Source organism: Zingiber officinale, chromosome 2A (assembly GCF_018446385.1).
Source record: "Zingiber officinale cultivar Zhangliang chromosome 2A, Zo_v1.1, whole genome shotgun sequence".
In the NCBI taxonomy this organism is placed as follows: domain Eukaryota; kingdom Viridiplantae; phylum Streptophyta; class Magnoliopsida; order Zingiberales; family Zingiberaceae; genus Zingiber; species Zingiber officinale.
The window spans coordinates 154,718,247-154,740,940 of NC_055988.1; the positions used below are offsets into that span (position 1 = coordinate 154,718,247).

The 22,694-nt window shown below is 34.5% G+C and overlaps 1 protein-coding gene and 3 pseudogenes across 1 annotated transcript; all 4 read left to right on the forward strand.

Annotated features, from left to right (window-relative positions):
• The first annotated feature begins 10,853 nt into the window (after nucleotides 1-10,853).
• LOC122044535 lies at nucleotides 10,854-10,996 on the forward strand (annotated as a pseudogene).
• A 655-nt stretch (nucleotides 10,997-11,651) lies between these two features.
• On the forward strand, nucleotides 11,652-11,826 carry LOC122044533 (annotated as a pseudogene).
• A 722-nt stretch (nucleotides 11,827-12,548) lies between these two features.
• LOC122044536 lies at nucleotides 12,549-12,655 on the forward strand (annotated as a pseudogene).
• A 1,027-nt stretch (nucleotides 12,656-13,682) lies between these two features.
• On the forward strand, nucleotides 13,683-20,223 carry LOC122042841 (filament-like plant protein 3). The gene is made up of 5 exons (XM_042603173.1): nucleotides 13,683-13,921; nucleotides 13,988-14,579; nucleotides 15,998-16,190; nucleotides 17,587-19,487; nucleotides 19,684-20,223. Exons 2-5 carry the CDS (start codon nucleotides 14,475-14,477, stop codon nucleotides 19,822-19,824), a joined length of 2,340 nt encoding a protein of 779 aa, XP_042459107.1. The 5' UTR covers nucleotides 13,683-13,921; nucleotides 13,988-14,474; the 3' UTR covers nucleotides 19,825-20,223.
• The last annotated feature ends 2,471 nt before the right edge of the window (nucleotides 20,224-22,694 follow it).

Consider the following 22,694-nt stretch of genomic DNA (forward strand, 5'->3'; position numbering starts at 1 on the left):
GAGTCAAATAGGTCTAAGTGTAGAAGCTCAAGTATTGAGTTAGTTCTACTTAAGTTGGTTGATTTATGAGTTGACTTGGTTTTTTTACCTTGTTGACATGCATTACAAATTGAATTTTCAGTAAATTTTAATATGGGCAAGCCTCTGATTAAGCCATTTTGACTCATTTTTGAAATGAGTCTGGTATGAGTGTGACTCAGTCTTCTGTGTCACAACTTAGTTTCCTCTTGTTGTGTCAATGGACACTTAAGTGAGGAGGTTGATAGATCAATTGAATAGATATTCTTTTTCCTAATTCCTTTAAGTGTGATTTTAGGATTTTCAACATTTTTAATTAAGCATTCAGATTTTGAAAATGTGACTAAGTACCCTGAGTCACATAATTGGCTAATACTTAGTAAATTAAAATTCAATCGATCAACCAATAAAACTTTTTGAATATAGAAATCGGAACTTAGTTGGATATTACCTATTCCGATTACCTTGAGTGTTCCGTCGTTGCCGAATGCGACAGACCCTAGGTTCTTGAATTTCATCTTAGTGAATTTTAATCTATCTTCAGTCATGTACCTAGAGCATCCACTATCTAGCATCCATTGATCCAAATCTTTATGTTCCTACACATAAAGTATTTGATTTGGTTCAATTTGACGGATAGAAAGATAGTTTGATTGAAATTAACTTTTAATGTTCCATCTCACCCAGGCTAGGTTATCAAACATGGTATCCCTATGAGTGATTGTGAGATAATTTTATTGAGTTAAACAATTTTTAGTTCGGAATTGGTTAGATTAAATTAATAAATTAATTGATTAGTTGATTTATTAAGTTAAATTGATTAATTAAGTTATGTTAACATTGATTTAATAAATAAGATGAAATAGATAAGTTAAAATTGATTTATAACTTTAAAATTGATTTAATTAAGTTAAAATTGATTTATTCAAGTTATGTTAATATTGATTTAATAATTAAAAATTTATTTATTAATTAAGTTAAGATGATTTATTAATTAAGTTAAGATTAATTGAAATTTGATTAATTGTTTTTATTTGAAATTGTTAATATTGATAAGTTGAAATTGATTAATTGATTTTAATTAATTCTAAATTATACCTAGGTCCATGTCACCCATTTCTAAGTTATCAATCAGGGAATCTTATGGATTTTGTGAGATGATTAATTTTATCTTTGATTTAAGTTATGTCTAAGGATTAATTTACATTTGAGTTAGACTCAGATTTTTCAATTGGTCAATTAAATACACATTTCAAAGATTAGCTTCCAGGCTGTGGCGAAGCACTAGGCCTTCTTGGGTATGAGATCATCCACCACTTCTAGACAAAGCCACTCAAAGAAATTGGATATTTAATTTTTCTTTTGAAATCCTTAGGTCTAACTAATTAAGTGTAAATTATGCCTAAGTCCTTATCTAGCCTAATCTAAGCATGTATGATAAAAGTAGTAAAAGCAATCATCAAATAATTCTAAAAATGGTCTTCCTATTGGCTCCCCCTAGATCATAGCCTCGATATGGTTTATCAAGATAATGGATTTGATCCTTGGGGACCTAATATTGTCCAAGTCCAACTTGATTAACAAAGTTTGATTTGGGGACCCATGTTTGGACTAATTTGTTATTATTTCTATTAACCAGAGATAAATACAACTTGTATTTTCTTTTAGCCTTGAATCCAAGTTCGGATCAGTTGTAAACGGCTCGCTGTTTTCTAAGAATCAGATCAAGATTCTTGGAACCCAGAGTAAACCATTCCAACGTGTCCTTTAGTTCATTGACTTGATTTTTCAGGCTAGAATTCTCTTCCTCAAGCTTTTGGACTTGAGTTGAGGTTCCAGTTTGATAAAGATCAGTCAAAGAGCTAGGGTTGGTCACTTCTTTAAGGAATGTTACTTCCTTTTGAAGTGGCTTGACCCGGACATTCGATTTAGCTAGCTTACGTAATAAATAGCTAACTAAATTGTATAATTTATCTAATTGACAAGCACTTACAGTGGGTTTTGGCCCTTCAGAAATGGATACGGATCCGTGGCTTCGTTCGGACTCAGCTTCCGATTCGCTCTCGGTTTCTGATTCGTCGATGTGTTTCCGGGCCGTCAGTGTAAGGAAGCTCGTCTGCTCGAGCTCTTCGTCAAAATCTTCTGAAGAGGACTCGTCCCATATTGCTTGTAGTGCTTTCTTCTTTCTCTGCTTCTTTGCTTCTTTTAGGTTGGGACAATTGACCTTAACGTGCCCCTTTTGATTGTATCCGTAGCAGGCTACTTTGAACTTTATCTTTGGACTTGTCTGTACCTTCTTGGACTGAACTACCTTCTTGATATCCTTCTTTGCGAGTCCCTTCTTTTTTCTGTAGAGCTTGCGTACTAGGTTGACGAGCTCTGCTTCTATCTCATTATCGTCATTCTTTGAGTTTGGTTCTTCTTCGGACTCGGGTTTGATCTGATGCTTCTTCCTTGCATCCTTTGTCTTGCTTGTACCTGCAAACAATGCAACACTTTTCTCGACCGGCCGAGCATTAGTCTATTCATGTAATTCGAATTCAGAAAATAACTCATCTAATTTAATTAAAGACAAATCCTTAGAAACTTTGTAGGCATCGACCATGGACGGCCACAAAGTGTTCCTGGAAAGACATTAAGCGTGTACCTTATAACGTCGCGGTTCTCCACTTTCTGTCAGATCGTGTGAAGTCCGTTCAGTAGATCTTGAATTCTCGCGTGAAGCTAACTAGCTAGCTCTTCTTCTCGCATTTTGATGCTATACAATTTATTAAAAAGTAAGTCACGCTTATTTACCTTTGTGTCGGACGTGTCCTCGTGCAGCTCGATCAATATCTCCCACAATTCTTTTGCGCTTGAGAATGGGCCGACTCGGTTCAGCTCCTTTGTAAGGCCACATTGAAGGATATACATTGCTTTTGAGTTACCTTCTACCTTCTTTATTATGCTAGGGTCCCAGTGTTCACATGATATGGGTTTTCCTACACCGTCAAGTGGGAGCGAGATGCCAGTCTTGATGATCATCCATACCTCGAACTGGGTTTAGAGGTAGGACTCCATTCAGCCCTTCCAGTAGCCAAAGTCTTTCCCGGAGAAGAGCGGTGATTGGGTTGTGCTATACCCTTCTTGATGGGTCATTATAGCAACGGAAATCTTGCATAGACAAAAAAAAAAACAGAGAACTTGTTCCAAGACTTAATCTTGGATTAGTAGTGCGGGATTAAAAAAATTAAAACACGAAATCGAGTGGTGTTGCACCAGCTTCGAGCAAAAATTTCTATTACAAAAAAAAAAAACTAGATTCGAAGGCGGCAATTCTACCGATTTCGACCGATTCCGAAAAACTAAAAATTACGACGACCAAAAATATGCTTGAATGGTGGTTGCACCAATTTAAAGCAACTTTGCTCTGGTACCAATTGTTGTATTGAAAGCGCTAGAGGGGGGGTGAATAGCGCTCGTGACTTTCACTTTTCGTTTCGGAAGAATAAGAGTAAACGCAGCGGAAATAAAAACAAACAACCCAAACACCAAGATTTACTTGGTTCGGAGCCTTAGGCGACTCCTACTCCAAGGTCCACGATCGTTGATCGCTTTCGGTGGTCAATCACTATCAATTCGTAAATTTTTACAACTTTAAAGTACAATCAAATGCAGTAAAATATACCAACGACAAAAGAGAACATCGATCTTGAAGTTTCTAGTTGTCGGGGTCGAGTTGCGGCTTTGTCGGAACGTTCTTTAAGCAGCACACGGAAGATGCATGGATCGTGTTTCTGATGTTGTCTCAAGATGCTAGTCGAATCCGCAGTGTGGATGAGCTCTGACCACTTCGTAGTTTATCCGCCTGAGGCTGCCCTCAACCTCCATGAGGGCGCCCTCACGCCAGTGTTCAGGGCACCCTCAAGCTCCATGAGGGTGCCTCAAGCTCCATAAGGGCGCCCTCGGGCCTGCTGCGAGAGGGTCTTTTTCGTCCTTGAAAAGAGTATTAGTCAAGAATACAAAAACATATCCTACAAAACAGAGTTAATACAATCAAACACAATAAATATGATTATTTGATAGTCGCCGACTGTCCGATTCTGACTTCGGATTCTTTATTGGAAACCATAGGTCGAACTGACACCTACTGTTCCCTCACCGAGGAACGTGTCTACACCTACTCCACTCAGGAGAGTTTACCTGCTACCAGTTGATCCTCCAGGTCAACTGGACTTTTGCTCAGCGTCCGAGGCTCCAGGACTTTCCGCTGGACGTCCGCTCCACGATCCGCCTAGTCTTTCACCTGGTTCGCGACACCAGGACTTTTCACCTAGAGTGCTCGACTCTATGACTTTTGTCCGAAGCCCTCGACTCGCCAAGACTTCCCACCTAGGGTTACCATCCCCTAGGACCTAGGGTTACCTCCCCCTAGAGTTTTTCACCTGCCTAACCGCAGCTAAGACTTTTGTCTAAGTACACTTAGGACTTTCCTGCAAACTCATTCACACACATTAGATAACAAATAACCTTAATTTTGAACCTTTGTCATTTATCAAAACTTAAATTCGATCGTCGGATGCTTTCTGCACCAACATTATATGTATACAATAGGAGTTATCAACTCCATGGGTCTAAGAGTTACATAAGATCCAATTGATAGAAACTACCTAGCTAATCAACCCTGTACCAACTTGTTAGCCTCTGCCAATGTTGGGACTTGGGAAGATGAGATTGTAGACCGCCAAGGAATTTGATTTTTCTAACAGGGTTAGAGACTCATAGAAAATATTAGGAGGTGAAAATTAAATTAAATTGCATTGATTAGCAACTTAGAATGCAATGACTGATAATTGCTATTAATTTCTTGTGATAGATCGATGAATATATATTATGATTGAAAATGTATCATTTGCTCAATCAACAGAGATGACAATGTGTTAAATGGAATGAACTTATTCATTTGAGTGATAATCTACTTTATACAATAGAGCAACCTCTCGTCCTCTGTCAATCGAGACTAAAGGATGAAGAGAAACTACAAGCACACTTTTCTCTTGTTTTAGTGAGAAATTTAAACTCTTAGCTAGCACTATGTTAAAATCATATGAAAACAATTAACTAGAAAAATTGTTTGAAAAATAGTCATATTTATTAGGTCCAATATATTGTTGAATCTAAGAGCAATGATTAATATATTATTTTTATCTTTAGTATTAATTATATATTTTATCATGCAGATCATTATTTCATTCATGCTCCTCTTGCCGCCTTTAATATTAGTGATTACTGTGCTAATTGTGCAAGGATTGATTAAATCACTCAAAATGACATCATGAATACTTCTTCTCCTGCTAAAATGAAAGGCCTAATTCATATGTAAGTGAATTAGAGCTCCGAGAAAAGCTTTGATGATGTCAAATTTGAAGGTAGTTTTATTCGAAAGAGAAGGATTCAGCGTAACTGTGCTACGTAAGGCTGGACATGTCTAGATCGAAATCGACAAACTGAAATCGACAAACGGAACTAAACCTCTCACCGTGGAAAGTAATTTCCCCTCGGCAAACCTTACAAACATGAGTTGGCCTCGTATAAATTACATAAGCAGTATTTTAGGTCAAACAATTTAAAGATTAATTGTGTTGTGATTGTTGGGAGTGTTTCTGGCAGCATGGGCAGACAGATCTTGAGAAAGAGTCAATGTTGAATAATTCTTCAAGTTGCATGAAAAATGTGAAGACAAGAAGACAGAGAAGACCTACAACCTGAAAATGTCATTCACAATTAGGGTTGGTTGCATCCCTGTGACCTTGGTATCATACATATTCACTGTCAGGATAATGAGGGAACGACTTTCATGTGACTGTAGGACCATCTTCAGACAAAGAATATTCTTAGCTTTTAGTTTGAATTATACTTATGGTTATTCTTAGCTTTTAGTTTGAATTATATGCTTAAATCTTCAGACAAAATGGGTCCATTACAAATTTATAGCTAACATAAAGTAATATAACAAATTAAACTGTTTAAAGGCATTTAGATGGGTGACACATTTACTTTCATGTGGTCAACATTGGGAACAAGATTTAATCTTAATTTCGTGTAATGAGCTTAATTAGAAGTTGACTAATATGTCAAATGACAATTGGAAATCATTATGAAGATATTTCCTAGGTTAATGAAGGAGGAGGATGGAACTAAAGAGGATTCTAGAGTAATGGGAGAACTAAGAAAACATTATTAAACTAATAGAGACCTAGAGTAATTTTATCAACATCTAAGCAAAAGGAAGAAGAGTGCACCGAGGGTGGGAACTAGGTGAACTGAAGGGGAATAATGTGTAGAAGGGAAGATTTGAGGAGACTATAAGCGAGGTGCTCAAGGATTAGAATGCCTTTCATCTTGGAGAAGCAAGAAAATAATTGCAAAGATTTTTCAAGTTTTGAATATGAACATTTATGATGAGAGCATATACCCTTCAATATGTGTTTTTATTTAGTTTTCACTTCCCAAGTGTCTTTATATGATATTTAGATGCCCGTGCATGTTTTCCGACAACATTTTGTGGGGTAATTCATTGTTAGTTATGGGACTATTCAAAATACTAGAAAAGACTTAGCTTGTAGGTAAGCTATTGTGTATGAAGTGATGTGAGTTAAGGTTGCAGAGATGAAGCTTCTTAGGATAAAATAAGCCAAGGAGATTTTGGCAAGAGACGTATATTGTTTCTGATGAATTTTGATGTTCGATAAACATATTAAAGTGAGCAATTTGTGTTTGATGAGTCAACTAAGTATGTAGATTGACTTCTTTCAAGCAGGTTGAAGAACTTTTTTGGATCAAGTATGATGGTGTTGAAAACCTTTGGCCTTGAAAGGATACTATTAGAATGGACCTTAACGAATTAAATACATTTTTTTACGTAATTTAGGTAGGTTGTAATTGAATGTAAATGATGTAACTAGGTAGGAGTATGTTTATCTAGAGTCTTTCTTTTTAGAAGCCCTGTCACACTTAAGATTATGACAAGTCTCAATTTTCAAGTATCGAAGAATTGCCTATGGTTGAGTTAGCTAGGAAGTCCTAAATAGATGGTTTAGACTTGATCGAAGATAATGTTAAGTTGTTTAGTGTCCTATCTCATTGCACAAAAAGTATATATCCCTTGCCCTTTTTTACTTAAGAAGTTGACTTTCTTTAACTTCTCTTTTTTCTTAGGTGTCATGGATTCTTTGTCAGACTTGGATAATTGTTCTCTATTTTCTTTTATAGCAAAAGTTAATTACACTCATCTCATAATTTATCCCTCTATCATGTGAAGAGAGGTAAATTATGAAATCAATTTATAACCGACCGTCATTGTTCTCTCTTTTCTTACACTTAGAGTAATAGTGTGATATTTTATTTTTACAAATTAATTTTTTATGCCTTCTTCTATAGGATCTTCAATTCCTGAAGAGGTAGAACACTCCTCCATATGGCTTGATAAGATTGAAGGCTCATCATTCTTGACCTTAGAAGTTGATACTTCTTGTTGTTTTGGTGTTAATGATCTCTCTTCTTCCTCACATTCAGATGAAGAGGTGGATGCCGCCTCGAACTTCATTTTGGGTGGTGAGCACATGTCAACCTCCGAATTTTCTCGTCCTTGGATCAATAAGTCATTTTCCTTGGGCTATTGCACTCATTGACATTCATATAGCACAATCAACGTGCTTTATAATTCACATGCATCATTGTATCTAATGATTTGAACAAAATATCATTAGACACAACATTAATCAAAATCTTGATCACTTTACTATATGACTCATGTATTTGAATTGTTCTTTCATCCATTTATTTTTCTTTAGGGACCTTGAGTATTGAAATTCCTTCATTAAGATTAAACAATTTTCAATGCATGCCATGATGAATTACTTCATCCTTGACCTCCAAAATGTAAAATCTTTCATTCCGAATAGTGGTAGTACTCGAATGTCAAAGCCGTAATCATCTTCAAATCGATACGAATTTGGGAAGATTCTTCCTATTTGTAGTCTATGTTCCTTTGACGATTAGTCCCTAAAGAGCAGTCTCGCTTGGGTTCCAATTGTAAGTCCATTGGATGTGGCTAAAGAGGGGTGAATAATGACTTTCGATTTGCTTTTATATTCATCTACAACGAGTTAATTCATACCATGAATAATAAAACAATATTCAACACAATTTGGCGTGTGGTTCTTAATCTTTATTTGTTCAAGTTTGACCTCTATCATGGTGGCAAACTTAGAATTAACTTTGAGATGGTCAATAATTGAAAACTATTACAAGGATAGGCTAGATCAATTTGTGCATCTTTATTACATGGCACTTGGCTATTGGACATGTACTCACTTTAATTTGAAGCCAATAAAAATAAAAGGTATTGAAGATTTGCTAGAATTCTCCATATATATATATATATATATATATATATATAACAACTAATCACCACTTCCCTTATAATTGGAGTAAGTCTAACTATTCATAATGCTACAAAACTGAAAATAACCACATAGGCTACAGTGCAATGGAGGGTCTTAAAAAGGAGTAGAATTTGGTGCAAGTTGCACCACAAAGGGTTGAGGAAAACTAAGGAAAGAGACATGGAGAATAATAGGGTTGTGGGAGAGGACAGTGGGACAACTTTAGATTCGACTTGGTATATATAGTTGAGAAGAAGACACCAAATAGCTAGTCCATCATATATATTATATTTGGTGTGATTGCCATCCAATAAATATTTGTGATACTGCAAATCTCAAGCACAAGGTGGTCCTGTATATGTTTCTTGGAGGACAGCTAGCTAGCCTCTTAATTATAGACCTCATAGAGACATAAACACCCCAATAATGACATCAAAGAATTTCCAAGGAATATAAGTCATTATTCATGTAATTGTTTTTTTTTCCAAAAAATACAAATTTATGATACGGTCTAGCCAAGCCTCTCGCATCGATCGGTTTGTGTCGCGAGTTTTTGTGGACATAAGCCTAGCTAGGTAAATAGATATATAACTACGGAAATATTATGTTGCTTATTTTTTTAGGATTTAGGGTTCTTAAGTAATTTATTATGTGTTTTAGTTTTTTTTTAATAATTCATGTATTCAGCTCGAGGTTGGCTTTAGGCATAGTCTATGCCTAGGCCTAATTTTTATTGGAATTCATTATTTTTAATATATTAAATATATTTATATATATATATATATTTAAATGAATTAAAAGGAATAGGGCTCATATAAAAGATTTGCATGATCTTATTCTCCGATCAACATTTTAGATTTCACAAAAATCTTGTTATAGTTCCGATGTATTGGGCCATAAAGGAACTCTCTTTTTAACCTTCTAAATTTATTTTTAATTATATATTTGTTATTTTATAAGATATAATCTATTTCTCTTTACTATCTCTAAACCCTAGCATTCTCTCGTTACATTTCTCGATGATGCTTTCTCTTTTGATCAGTAAAAATATGAATTAGAAATTTTTTATTCATACAATATAAAATAAAATACTATTTTTTCCGCTTAAAGTCTTAAATAGGTTTGAGCCAATTCTGATTCAGCTATTCGAATCGATTAATCTTGAAAGTGACTAGTTCAATCTCACTGAAATTGCATATCGACCATTATGATAAATTAGATAATCCTTACAAAAATCCATCTAAGCAATCAACGTTGTTAAATTTATCATCTCTTGAAGAAATTTTTCTACAATGCTTCATAACTGAAATTCAAATCTCAAATATTTGATTAACTATTTTTTTTTTAAACTTGACTGTTGCACTATCACCCTGGGGCACATCTTCCAAACATGCAACCCATTACAATAATAACATGTGTTTTGGGTGTTTGCATTGGGAGTTACTGGTACATGCGTGTCATTTGTCGCCATGCACGTAGAATATGTGACTTTGTAATATATATCATGATACTCTTGTACATCTTGATGTGAGTATATGTGGGCAATGTCTGACGTGTGCAATTTAACACCATCAAAATCATCTTTTTTTAATTCCTCTCATATAAATTTATATATGTAACTATCTTCTCTATCTAAAGTAAAATGATGCTAATTTTTAAAAATTAATACCATGATGAAATTGATTTTTCTTCTTCGTTTATAAAGATCAACATTAACACATTAGAGTTAGTTTGTATAAACTAACACTAATACATTGGAGCTGATTTTAAAGTTCCTCTCTAATGTGTTGATTTTTAAAGACAAGCATCATCATGTTAGGAGCTAGTTTCTACAAACTAGCTTCAACATAATACTGATTTATACAAACTAGCACTACTTTACATGCAGGAGAGAAAAAAGAGATATAGATGAGAGAGAGATTAAAAAAAATAATTTTGACCATGTCAAATCGCACATGTCGGACGTCACTCACAGACCGTCAGTGCGCAGAGTATATATATCTTACTATTTTTTTAAGAATCTGGATCTTTTAATAACTACTTTCAATTAATTTGGTGAAACCCAAAATTAAATTATGTTAATGTCTTTTTTTCATATCGAAAATAATTTCAAGATTTATTAATAATTTCCACATATGCGTCAATCAAGAATTAAGAGACTCAACTATGGTATATTACTGAGAATTTTTCTCATTAATCAATTAAAGATCTAGAGTTGAGACTCAGCTTGACCTATTATTACAAATTTTTCTCATTAATCAATCAGGATCTAGAGTTCGAAACTCAGCTGTGGTGTATTATTGAGAATTTTTCTATTCATTGGTTCTCTTCAGTCCCATATCTTAGGATTGATAATACTACGGGTGGAGAAGTTTTTATAAATATCTTGGACTGACGACATTAGAAATCATACTTTTCTCGGCTCTTTGGCTAAGATCGAAATATGATATTAAATTAATTTTTTATAAAGGGGAGTTCATTATAGTAACTTATTATTGGGATTCTTGGGTGTTACCCTTGTATTGCACTACATGGGTTTGATTGCATTATTGCGCAGTCATATAAAGAATTAAATTCCCTTACAGACGGAAGGATAACACTCAAGAATAAATCATATTATCATTAAATAATATTGTTTAATTACTGACATAAAATTTTCATCATTAAATAATGTTGTTTAATTACTGACATAAAATTTTCATTTTGTAAAATTATCATATATTATATTATATATATGCAACGCATGTGCATATTTTATTAAGAATATTGATCATTTACTAACTAACTTTCAATTAATTTAGTGAAATCCAAGATTAAATTATATTAATGTCATTTTTTCTTTTCATATCAAAAATAATTTTAAGATTTATTAGTTATTTCTACATACATCTAGAGTTACTTAACTGCAATATATTATTATGATTTTTTCATTAATCAATTAGTAATCTAGAGTTTGAGACTTAGCTAAAAGTATCTAGAGTTCAAAATTCAGCTGTGGTAATTTTTTTCATTAATCAATCAAGTAACTAGAGTTCGAAATTCAGCTGTGGCATATTATTGAGAATTTTTCTCATCAATAATTTTTTCTGAGAATTTTTCTCATCGGTAATTTTTTTCTAATTCTCTTTAGTCCCACATATTAGGATTGATAACACTATGAGCCGATAAACTTTTATAAATACTTTAGGCCGATGACGTCAGAAAGCATTATTTTCTTTGCTTTTTGGCTAAGATCAAGTATAATATTAGAGTATCCACATCAGTTACCCTATCCAAAAATTTTATCTTAAATTTTGGATAGGGTAGCTAAAAAACTTTTGCATCAGCTACAAGGGTGGAACTAGAAAATTTTTTACAGGGGGACTGAATCCATCCTACACAGGCCATCCATCATTGCCGCCACCGATCACATACGCAGACGCGTTTTAACGTGTCCTTTTGGATGGGAAGAAGGATAGGGAGGAGATGGAAGGTCTGGAGCTCAGGTTGACTCCATTTCTCCACCAACACCACCCGCTTCATCATTTACTGCATAAAAATCTATCGGAGAAGAAGATTGGAGAGCTGCAAAAGCAGCCCCCATAATCAGGAACCACCATACTAAACAGTTCCGACGAACTCGGGGAGGGGGGGGGGGGGGTGCGCTAAAGCTCCCTTAGCCTCTTCTTTCAGTCCGCCCCTGATTAGCTACCTTATTCATTCCCTAAATTTAGATTTGATGAATAGCCGTGATTCTCTAAATTTAGGGAATGAAATCTCTACACTAAAAATAAAATAATATTTCTTTTTAATCTCTCTTCTTCCACTCAATCTTTTCAATCTCTCTCCTTCCACTCATTCCATAAATATAATAATAAAAAAATTTAAGAAAGAGAAGAAAATAATAAAAAATTAAGGATGATGGAAATTTTAGGATACTTGATGTAGTGTATAGTGAAAAGTGATTCTCTACATTTAATAAAGTGAGTTGTTTATCCTAAATTTTAGATATAGTAATAGGGAAACTGATGTGGATGCTCTTAAATATTTATAAGGGGTAGTTTGTTGGGATTCTTGAGTGTTACCCTTGCATTACACTATTGCATGGGTCTAGCGTACCCTTACCTAATTTATAGGCAGTCTTTTGGCAAAGATTAAGTGTAGTATTTATTCTTATCAGTTTAATATCTGATATAAAGAGTTAAATTAATTCCTTATGAATGAGAGTCCCTTACAAATGAGAATAAATCATTTTATCGTTGAATAATATTGTTTAATTACTTGACAAAAAATATTTATTTTATAAAATTTATATGTATTTATCTATTATATTATACACGTAACACGTATGCACGGGAGATACTCAGGTGATATTTTTTTAAAAGTTTTCGGTTATGCTAATAAGTGTTTACCTTTAAGGTTTAGGGGTTGGATTATAGTATTAAACATAAAAAAAAATTTAAATCAAAATTTTTTTAGTGTGCACGAGGTGTGTAGGATAAGATGTGCAGAATATAAAAACCCTATATATATAGACACACATACAAACACAGACCGTTCACTATGGAACAGTCCACGACTGCTTGGTCGAGATGCATGTAATTGATCTAGCGCTTTGATTTTTTTTTTTAAAAAAAATAAAAAATTTCTTAAATTGCAAACTCTAAACATCCTAAATACATATATTATATTTCGTGAGTATCTAAACTTTTTAGTTTTAATTTTTTTTTAACTTAAACATTATAACCAAACCCCTAAACTCTAAAGGTAAAATTTAATTAGCTTAACTTGAAACTAAAAAGATAAACAAGAAAAAAAACAACTACATATTTTAATTCGAGTAGCTAGATCAATTCTAGGCATCTCCATAAAATAGTCACAAATCGTTCTACAATGGATGGTCCACATGTTATATATATATTAAAAAATTTGGCTCCATCTATAATAAATATAAATATGTCAAAAAAAATTCAATATTAAATTCTTTTACGCCTCTTTTTTAGATTTTAAATTTTATATTAAAAAAATATGAGAATTTCCAACATAAACCAGATTTAAGTAGTCATAAACTCACTATTTTCCAATTATTTATTGATCTATATATTATATGTTCTTTTCGAATTCATTAAAAAAATCTAATATTTATAAATAAAAAATTGTATTATTTATTTTTGAAAATAAATTATCTTATCTATTTATGCAGAACCTCTTTATATATATATATAATATCTTTTTTTTAAAAAAAAAAAACATAAACAAATGTGGAGTCGAGGAACCCGCAAGATTTGGACGAAACCGTTTCGCCATCAGCGTTGTCACTGTTCTTCGGCGGGAAGCATAATCATGCCGATTCCGTTCTCGGATACCAGGAGGGTGGCGTCCCGCTGCCCCCGCCTACATGAAACCTGCTTCAATCCTCGCCGGAGAAACCCGACCCAATGACGGGCTTCGATTCGATCGTCTTCTTCTCTTCTACCGTCTTTTCTTCGATCAATCAGGTAGGGAAGAACCTTTTTCGCCCTTACGATTCGGTTCTTGAGATCAATTGACTTTTTAGTGTGTAGTGTTCAGTCCGGGTAATCGGAAATTTCAATTGCTCCTCAAAAGGAGCGATCTTCAGTTCGAAATGGCTGCGACCGGCCTGCAAGTCTATTGGCGACCCAAAGATTTAGGCTTTATCTCATTACTTCAATCCTTCCCTCACCTCTCCTCTTACTTGCAAAACGGCTTCGACTTCTTCCTCTTTTTCTTATCATTTTTCGGTTGTGGCCGGATCCTGTGGTATAGTTGTGCGTTTCTACCCCAGAGAGTGGTCTTCTGAAGCGGAGATTTTGGATTCTAAATTACCCTCCTTTTGGTCTCACCGAAATTTCTTTCTTATCTTCCTAGTCTGTCGAATCTCTGTGCGTGTGGATGTTGAGTGCCCTGGTATGTGTTACCTTATTTGACTCCGAGATTTCATCGATTTGGCTCGTCTGAAAGGGGGTATAATCGATCGGGAGCTTGGAGATGTTGACCTGCAAGTCAAATTAGAGGATCAAGGTTTGCAAGATGGACCGCCGTAATTGGCTATGGAGGCGAAAGTCGTCAGAAAAGAGCCCTGGAGTGACTGAGAGCTCCGGTTCTGCATCTTCTGAGAGGCACTCTGGTGAACAGGTTTGCTCCATGTCTTGATCTTGTGGTCCAGTTTCAAATAGTTTGCTTGTTTCCATCTAAATGTGTGCTGAAAGTCTTAAAACTGGGTGTTGAAAGGCCAAACTTATTCAACAAAAGGATATTAAATTCACATAACGAGTAGTAAAAGAATTGTTTTTCTTTTTTTTTTTAAGATAATCTCTGATGTCTGCAGTAAATTCAAACGTTTAAGCCACTAGAAATTCATGTCTTCTACTGTCAAATTTTTACAGTTTGAATTTTTGGTGTCAGCATCCTTGTCAAACTTTAGTACTTTCCCGAGTCTATTGTTCTTTAGAAATTAATAGACTTCTGTGCTTCAATTGGGATGATCAAGAAATGCAATTCATTGATCTTTTCTCCAAAGTGTTACCATTCTTAGGCAAGATCTTTTTTCCATCGACAAGCATGATAGTTATATTCAAAAAACAAGTCTGCTGCTCTTATCTGAATCCTTTAATTTTTTATGGTTAGTGCAGAGAATTTAATGCCACAAATTGAAGGTTTCCTAGAATTCAGATCCCATTCTTAGGCAATATCCCAATTTAACGCACTTGACTCAAATTAGGGATATATTGAAAGAGAAAATTGACTACAGGAAAAATAGGGTCACAAGGGATATTGCCACTTACAGAATTCCCACATAGGGATGGAGATGAATAAAAGAACACTCTATACTCTCTTGTCCATTGATTCTTTAGTAGCTAATAACAGCCTGTCAAAGCAGCTAAACTTACAAGTCGGAATGTTAGTGTTTCATATAACTTATCAATGTCTCAATAATTTGGTAAGGCAAGTAAAAATAATTTACATTAATTCTCAATTCTTCCAGAAACAAATAAGAGATGAAGGCATGTTTTTTGGTGACCATACTTTGTTGTCCTATTGTCATATGGAAAAGCTTTCTCTGTTTCTGACTCACCATTCAATGCAAGTGGGATTAATTATATCAGTTGGGAGACAAGTTTTTCTTTGATAAACTCAAAGTATTATATCTTCTAAGAGAAAGTTTCTTTAGTAGATAGATTTTATCATTGTTATCTTCACAACTTCACCAATACAAAAAAAATCTATCGTAAATTTCAAAGTTTCATTGATATATAAATGCACCAAGATAAACTACCTATATATTGTCCGAGGTAGCATGATAATAATATGGATTTTCGCTAAACTGTTTAGCAAGAACAGTGGACCATTTATTTTTGGCAGAAATGTTCAAGATCTCTGTGCTTTCGCTCTGGCACTCTGTCATACTTGTGATAATCTAATATGCCAGGTAATGTGCCTCTGGGAGCTCTAAAAATAGTTTTGCATTGCTAGAGTTCTTTAATCTCTATGTATGAGCTTTTGCAATAGTATTTTTACCTCGTCTGAATAACTAATTGATTCTTGTTCAATAGGAGATACTGGGGACTTCTATTAGTTCCCCAAAGCATCCTCAATCACCAGATGTTTTCTCAAAGGATCTTAATCACGAGGCCTATGAAACTATAAAAGCATTGAATGACAAACTATCAGCTTCTCTTTTGAACATTAGTGCCCGAGAAGATTTAGTCACGGAGCATGCCAAAGTTGCGGAAGAAGCAGTTTTAGGTATCAAACTCATTCGATTTTCTTTTTTACATTAGTGTTTTAATGCAAACATGCATCATAAATTTACAGAAAGGTTTTCATGCATCAGCTGAGATGTTCTTTGTTTCTAGAAGGTTAAGCTTTGTACACAAATGAACTCTTGGGAAATAACACTGACCTTCACAAAAGATTTGATGCCCAATAAAAATGAGGTATCTCTAAAGCTCAATTGTCAAAGCCCATAAATGAGTTTAAGGTGTGCTGTTTAATTTCCTTTTTTGATCTTTATTCACTAGAGCAAGGACCCTAGATCCATCAGCTTCTAGATTTCAGTTTAGAGGCTTTTCTTAACATTTTTGTGAAGTGAGTTTGGTACTGCATGAAACTGTACCAAGCAATATGCCTCTTGTAACAAGTCATATGCAGATTGTACCGCCAATGTCTACTGTTCATACCAAGCATACTATTTGATACACGTGATTTCCAGCAAACAACTGCAAAACATAGTGGCCAACCTACATTATTCTCAGATCACTGAATAACATTCACACTGAGCACTACAAAATGATTCAGACCCTTTAATTTATCCATTTTTTTTCCTACACAATCAATTTACCTTGTATATTTATGTAATACGTTAAAGTTCCCTTGCTGATTAGTTATTTAAAAGCTTGAGCTATTAATAAACAGACTAGTTTTTCATAACCTAAATGCTCCCTTAAATATGAGGGTGGACAAACAAGGCTGGACTAACCAGTTCAATGTGTGGACTGTCTCAACTTAACTGGGGATATATTACTAACACCAAAGGACACAAACACAGGATCTTATGCTCTGCTACTGTGCAAAAGTTCACTAGCAGACCACTAATCTCTAAAACTCATTGGTTGCCCCCTAGGGCATAGTGCTGACGGTGGATGCATGATATCTCTGGTGTAATGACCAGGGGTCGATTCTCAGAAATTGATGACCTAGGGTTTACCCCACCATGCATCTAACGCCTGTACCTGTATTTACCTTCCTCCATATCCGTATGACCGACACTAGGGGGGCCGTTAAGGTAGCGGATCTACTTTTTTTTTTTTCTTCTAAAACTCATTGGTTAAAAACAACAAAAAAAAAATCAGTTATTACATTTAATTCACGGGAAGGTAAATCCTTCAGGTTTTGAATGAAGTACATGATGATATTGTAGATGTAAAATATATTTTCTGTAACCTTATGATAACTCAGTTACTTGTAGGTTTTTCATCCTCTTAGCACTTTGTTATGCATTTAACTAGGTTTATACTTGAAGTTTAATAATTAGATATACGTCAAGCCTCATAGAATCTGCTTCATGATATTTTTGTAATGGTGTTGTCTTGTGGGTTTATCTTGTTGCATGCATGTTGAAATTCTGCAAATTGCTTGTCAGGTTGGGAAAATGCAGAAAAGGAAGTTTCATTTTTAAGGCAGCAGCTTGAAGCTGCAACAAGGAAGAACTCCTTTCTTGAAGATAAAGCTATACATCTTGAAGCTGCCCTCAAGGAGTGTGTTAGGCAGCTTCGGCTGACAAGAGAAGAGCAAGAACAGAAAGTCCAAGATGCCATCCTTAAGGAAACCCAGAAAAGGAAATCTGAAAAATCAGAACTTGAACTTCACCTCATTGAGTTGCAAGCTCAGATGGATGTTAAAACTGAAATTTCAAATTCCATTAACCTGGACCTTCAATCAAAAATTGAAATTCTCACCAAGGGGAATTCTTCTCTCAAAGCGGATCTTGTTACCCTCACTGAGGATCTCCACATGAAAACACTAGAGTTGGAGCTAAGCACTAGAACAGCAGAAACAGTTAGCAAACAACATTTGGATAGCATAAAGAAAATGGCTAAGCTTGAAGCTGAGTGTCATAAGTTACGAATTGCAGCAAGGAAATTGCCAATAGCTAATGAGCATATTTTCTCTCCTAATTCACATTATGTTGAATCTGTCACTGATAGCCAATCAGATGCAGGGGAAAGGTTGTTAAGTATAAAGCATGAACAAATTTGTTCTGATTCAAGGGCACCAACTCTAAGTTTCGAGCTCAGTCAGTTCAGAAAGGGAAAGGATAGTCCAAGAAATCTTGAATCTTCTGTTGAAATTAGCCTAATGGATGATTTCATCGAGATGGAAAGACTTGTTGCATTACCAGAGATTGACCATGGAAATTCTAGCATTGAGCATGATGCCTGTTCAGATCTCACTGTCAGTGTAGATAGCACTTCAAGGAAAGAGCTTGAAGTTGTCAATCTGCATGTATCTGAGTTGGATAAGATGATTGGGAAGATGAACACAGAAAAAGTTGAAATGGAAGAATCTTTAGCTGTAACCAATATTCAACTGAAGGATACATGCAAGCAAGTGGAAGCAGCTGAAGTTAAGTTGGTAGAGTTGCAAAGGCAGCTCAATTTGATTAATGATGAAAAGCATGCTCTTGAGCTAGAACTGGAAGTCAAAGAAGGCAAGAAAAATGAAATGGAAGTTCAGCTCGAATTAGCACATGCAAAAAATGTGCAGCTGACAGAGAGAATAACCATATTAGATAGCAATTTTGAGGAAGAGAAAAAATTGTCTGCTAAATTGAGAGTGAGGTGCCAAAATATTGAGGCTACAGAAGCTAAGAGGAAGGAAATGGAACTTCAGCTTGGCTCAGCAGTTGGTGAAATTGCCGAGTTAAAGGGAAAGATTAGATTGTTAGGACAGGTTGAAGGAGGGAAAATGATGTCCACAGAACTAGCATCTAGGTGTTGGAAAATAGATCAATTGGAACATAATAAAGAATTGGAAAGTCGGCTTGAGTTTGCAAAGTTGAAAATTGGTGAGCAATATGATAAGGCTAATATAACAGATAGGAAACCAAAGGAGGATAAGCCATTTTCGGAGGGACTTTTTTTTGAGTGCCAAAATGTGGAAGTAATAATTGCAAAGAATAAAGAACTCAAATGTCAACTCTGTTCCCAAAAAATAGAAGTAAACCTGTTACGTGAAAAGGTGAATGTGCTGGAAGCGATTGCTGAGAAGGAGAGGGTGCTTGCCTCAGAAATTTCAGCTGATCTTGAAGCCGCAAAGGTGAAGAGAAATGAATTGGTTCTGCAACTTGAATCAGCACATATGGAAATCAAGAATCTCCAAGAGAAGTTTGGCTCCTTAGAAAAACAATTTGAAGAGGAGAAGTTAATATCTGCAGATTTTGCAGAAAAATACCACAAGTTGGAGAATGGAATGTCTAGCAAGCAGCAATCATTTGGATTACATTCAACTGCAATCTCAAATAGAAAGCTGATAGTTGGACAGGTAACTAATGTGTCTTGTACAAATTGCTCTTTCTGCAATTCTGCTTGAAATAACCATGCTAGTTGTACTTTCATTCTTTGCTCCAACACTCAATACATGGAATTTAGTTCTGAAAATGGAAAGCGGAAAATTAATATTGCCCCAAGTATGTTTCTACTCCTTTTCTGATTATTACACTTTCTTTCTCTGTTAACAGGAGAAAGAGATTGTGTTGGCTGCTGCAAAGCTAGTGCAGTGCCAAAAGACCTTAGCTTCTCTGAATCAACAATTGAAGTTGATGTCAAATTTTGATGTTTTGATGCTTGAAATAAATGAGCCGGGGCACTGCTGGAGCTAAATTGGATTATATTGAGGAATCTAAGGCACTGGGTTCTAGCTTCTCACCCCATATTTCTTGGTCTCCGCCTAGCAGCTCCCGAAAGCTGTCAAGATTCTCAGCTAGGCATCCAGAATTTCCATGTTCATCTAGAAAAGATAATGTCACAGAATCTTAGTAAAACCATATACTGTTAATAAAAGAAACCAAATTTGTAAAGTATATGTCAACCACCTAAGTAAAGTTGCTTACATTTTGAAAGTTGCTTGCCTACTTTCACAAAATCTTGTGAAGCAGCAAATATTGAAAATGTTCAAATATTTCTTATTGATGCAGTTTGAATCAATGTAGCCATAGGCACAGAGGTATCTGATTCCTATCTCTAGATCTGTGGAGTTGATTGAATCAGTAAAAAATAAATTTTTGTGGTTATTAAGAAGCCAAGAACATTATTAATATATAAAATATTTATATTTACGCTGAAGCATTTGATATAAAATATTTATATAAAATATTAAGCCTTCCTAATAAATATATAAAGATTTGTATTATATACATAATTTGGCATCTTAAAATTTTATCTTGTGGAGAACCTGCAAATTGCAAGTGATAAATCAAAAATGAAAATTTGAAAATATAAATTACATGTGCCCAAGAGCTTAGATTATTAATTTAATCTGATAATTGATAAAGTGTGCTTAAATTATTTATTTAGTCTGATAATTGATAATCGCTGAAATAATTGCTTCAAGTTTTTTTTATTTGGGTTTTTTTATAGGTTTAAAGTGTTCAGACTTGAGATGCGGGTGTTCTTGTACAAAGGTTCAAGGATTTGTTTAGAAGCCTTAGTCATGGATGAGGATAATAAAAAAATTACCTAGAAGATCCAGATTAGATATAGGAAACAAATCTAGAAATTTATAATTTGAATGAAGATGAGTAAAGGTAGAAGGATAAGTTCAAAGGCCTAATCTATTGATGATTTTATGCTAAAGTTTAAGGATCTAGTTAAAGGCACGAGACTTGAGCAGATAGAAGTAGCAACTATAAGCATGTTTAGAGCGTTAAAATTCAAGATAAATATTAAAAAAAAGCAGCTCGAGGTACGAAACTCCTGTGAATGTAGGATCCGAAAAAGGATTAGATTATATTGGGTCTATAGTATACAACCTTAATCTGCATTACAAGAATCTATTTTTATGACTCAAACTCATAACCACAAGGTCACACAATAATAACTTTAATATTGCGCAAACCTCCCCTTCTTTTCATAAATATAAATAAGAGAAAATATATAAAGGTTTAATAGTTTTTATAGTTTAGTTTATTGATGTCTACATATGTAGATCTCTGATCTTGATCGAGGTTTCAAAAAAAAATATCAAGGAAATAATTTAGAATCAAAATAAGGTATTAACTGCTCTTTGTTTTATTTTTAGTTGACACAATGTATCCAGCTTACACCGACTATTCTTGGAGTGATTGGTCTGGTCTTATAGAAGTTTCTCACTGGCCACTAGAATAAATCAGAAAGTGTTAGCAGCTAGCAACCCATCAACCCAATGGTCTTAGGTCAATCGTCCATTAAAGGAAATTCATCAATTAATTCGTCGAAACTGAGACTCGACCCTTAGATGCCTCAAAACTGAGAAGGTGCCCTACAGCTGCACCATTGTCTAGCAACTATTAAATGCCCTTTGTGAACTTTGAGAAGTAATTTTAAACCAAGTTTGATAGAAGAAAATTGAATTTCTCAAAGTTATCGATTGCTTTAAATTCAAGGGGACTAGGCAATTCTGGGATTAAGAAACTAGAATTAGAGAACTAAGTTTTGAGGTCAAAGCTGAAGAATTTGAAGAATACTCTAGAAAAATTTATAAATGGGTCTAAAAATCTAAACATGACTTTAAGAAGGCAAAGGCCTGAGAATAATTGACCGGGTTTGCTAGGAAGGCAAAGGTGTAGATGTTATCCTATCATAGTGTACCATTTGATAATGGTATGGGGAAGCTATTAAGGGTAAGGAATGCTATAATGTGGTATTTGAGCCTAGGAAGACATTTAACGATGAAAGCTCTACAAAGAGCTCAATGAGCCAAGATGGGACTCATGGTCTTTGGATCCCAAGGAAGAGATGCTGGGATACTAGAAAGGGTCCGTAGGATGTGTCAATAGGTGTGGAGATAAATAAGAGTCTCAAACTTGGAGATTGACACATTAAGAGTGAGTTTCATACAAGGAACATATGGGAATTGTTCATAAGGCATTAAATTGAGATTCAATTGTATGAGATGCCATATAAATCGATACAATGAGTGCAATTTAGTTTTTATTTGACAGTCATAATGAATGAGAACCAAAACTTAGCTATTTTTAGATTTTGTGTCAAACTTGGAATTATTAAGGATTTTTTTTTTTGGATAAAATCCATTTTTTCCAAGTGGATATAAGTTAGACAAATCAATCTATAAATTTTGAAATTTTTTGAAAGTTTATAAATTTTTAGAGAGTGGTAGGACTACAATTTTTAGACATAGACGGTTGTTTTAGAAACCAGTCAATTGATATTGTCATCGATCGACTAGTAGCTATACTTTGGTTGTGTGATCAATTATAATTAATTGTTTTTTGAGAGTAGTCGATTGCAAATGGATTTAAGTTAACTAAACTTTTCTTATGGGGTTTTAGTTTGGGGGATTTGAATACAAATATGTTGGATCAGGATCGCTGGATGCCAATGTGGTAGATGGGAGTGCATGTCACTCTTTGGTTGTAGTGTTAGTTTGTAGACACAATTTAAATAATAGCAAAAATTAAAAGATTAAGGCAAGTACACCAGTGGAATACTCTCAGATTACTTGGTTCATACTCCCACGATTGCTACATTTAAG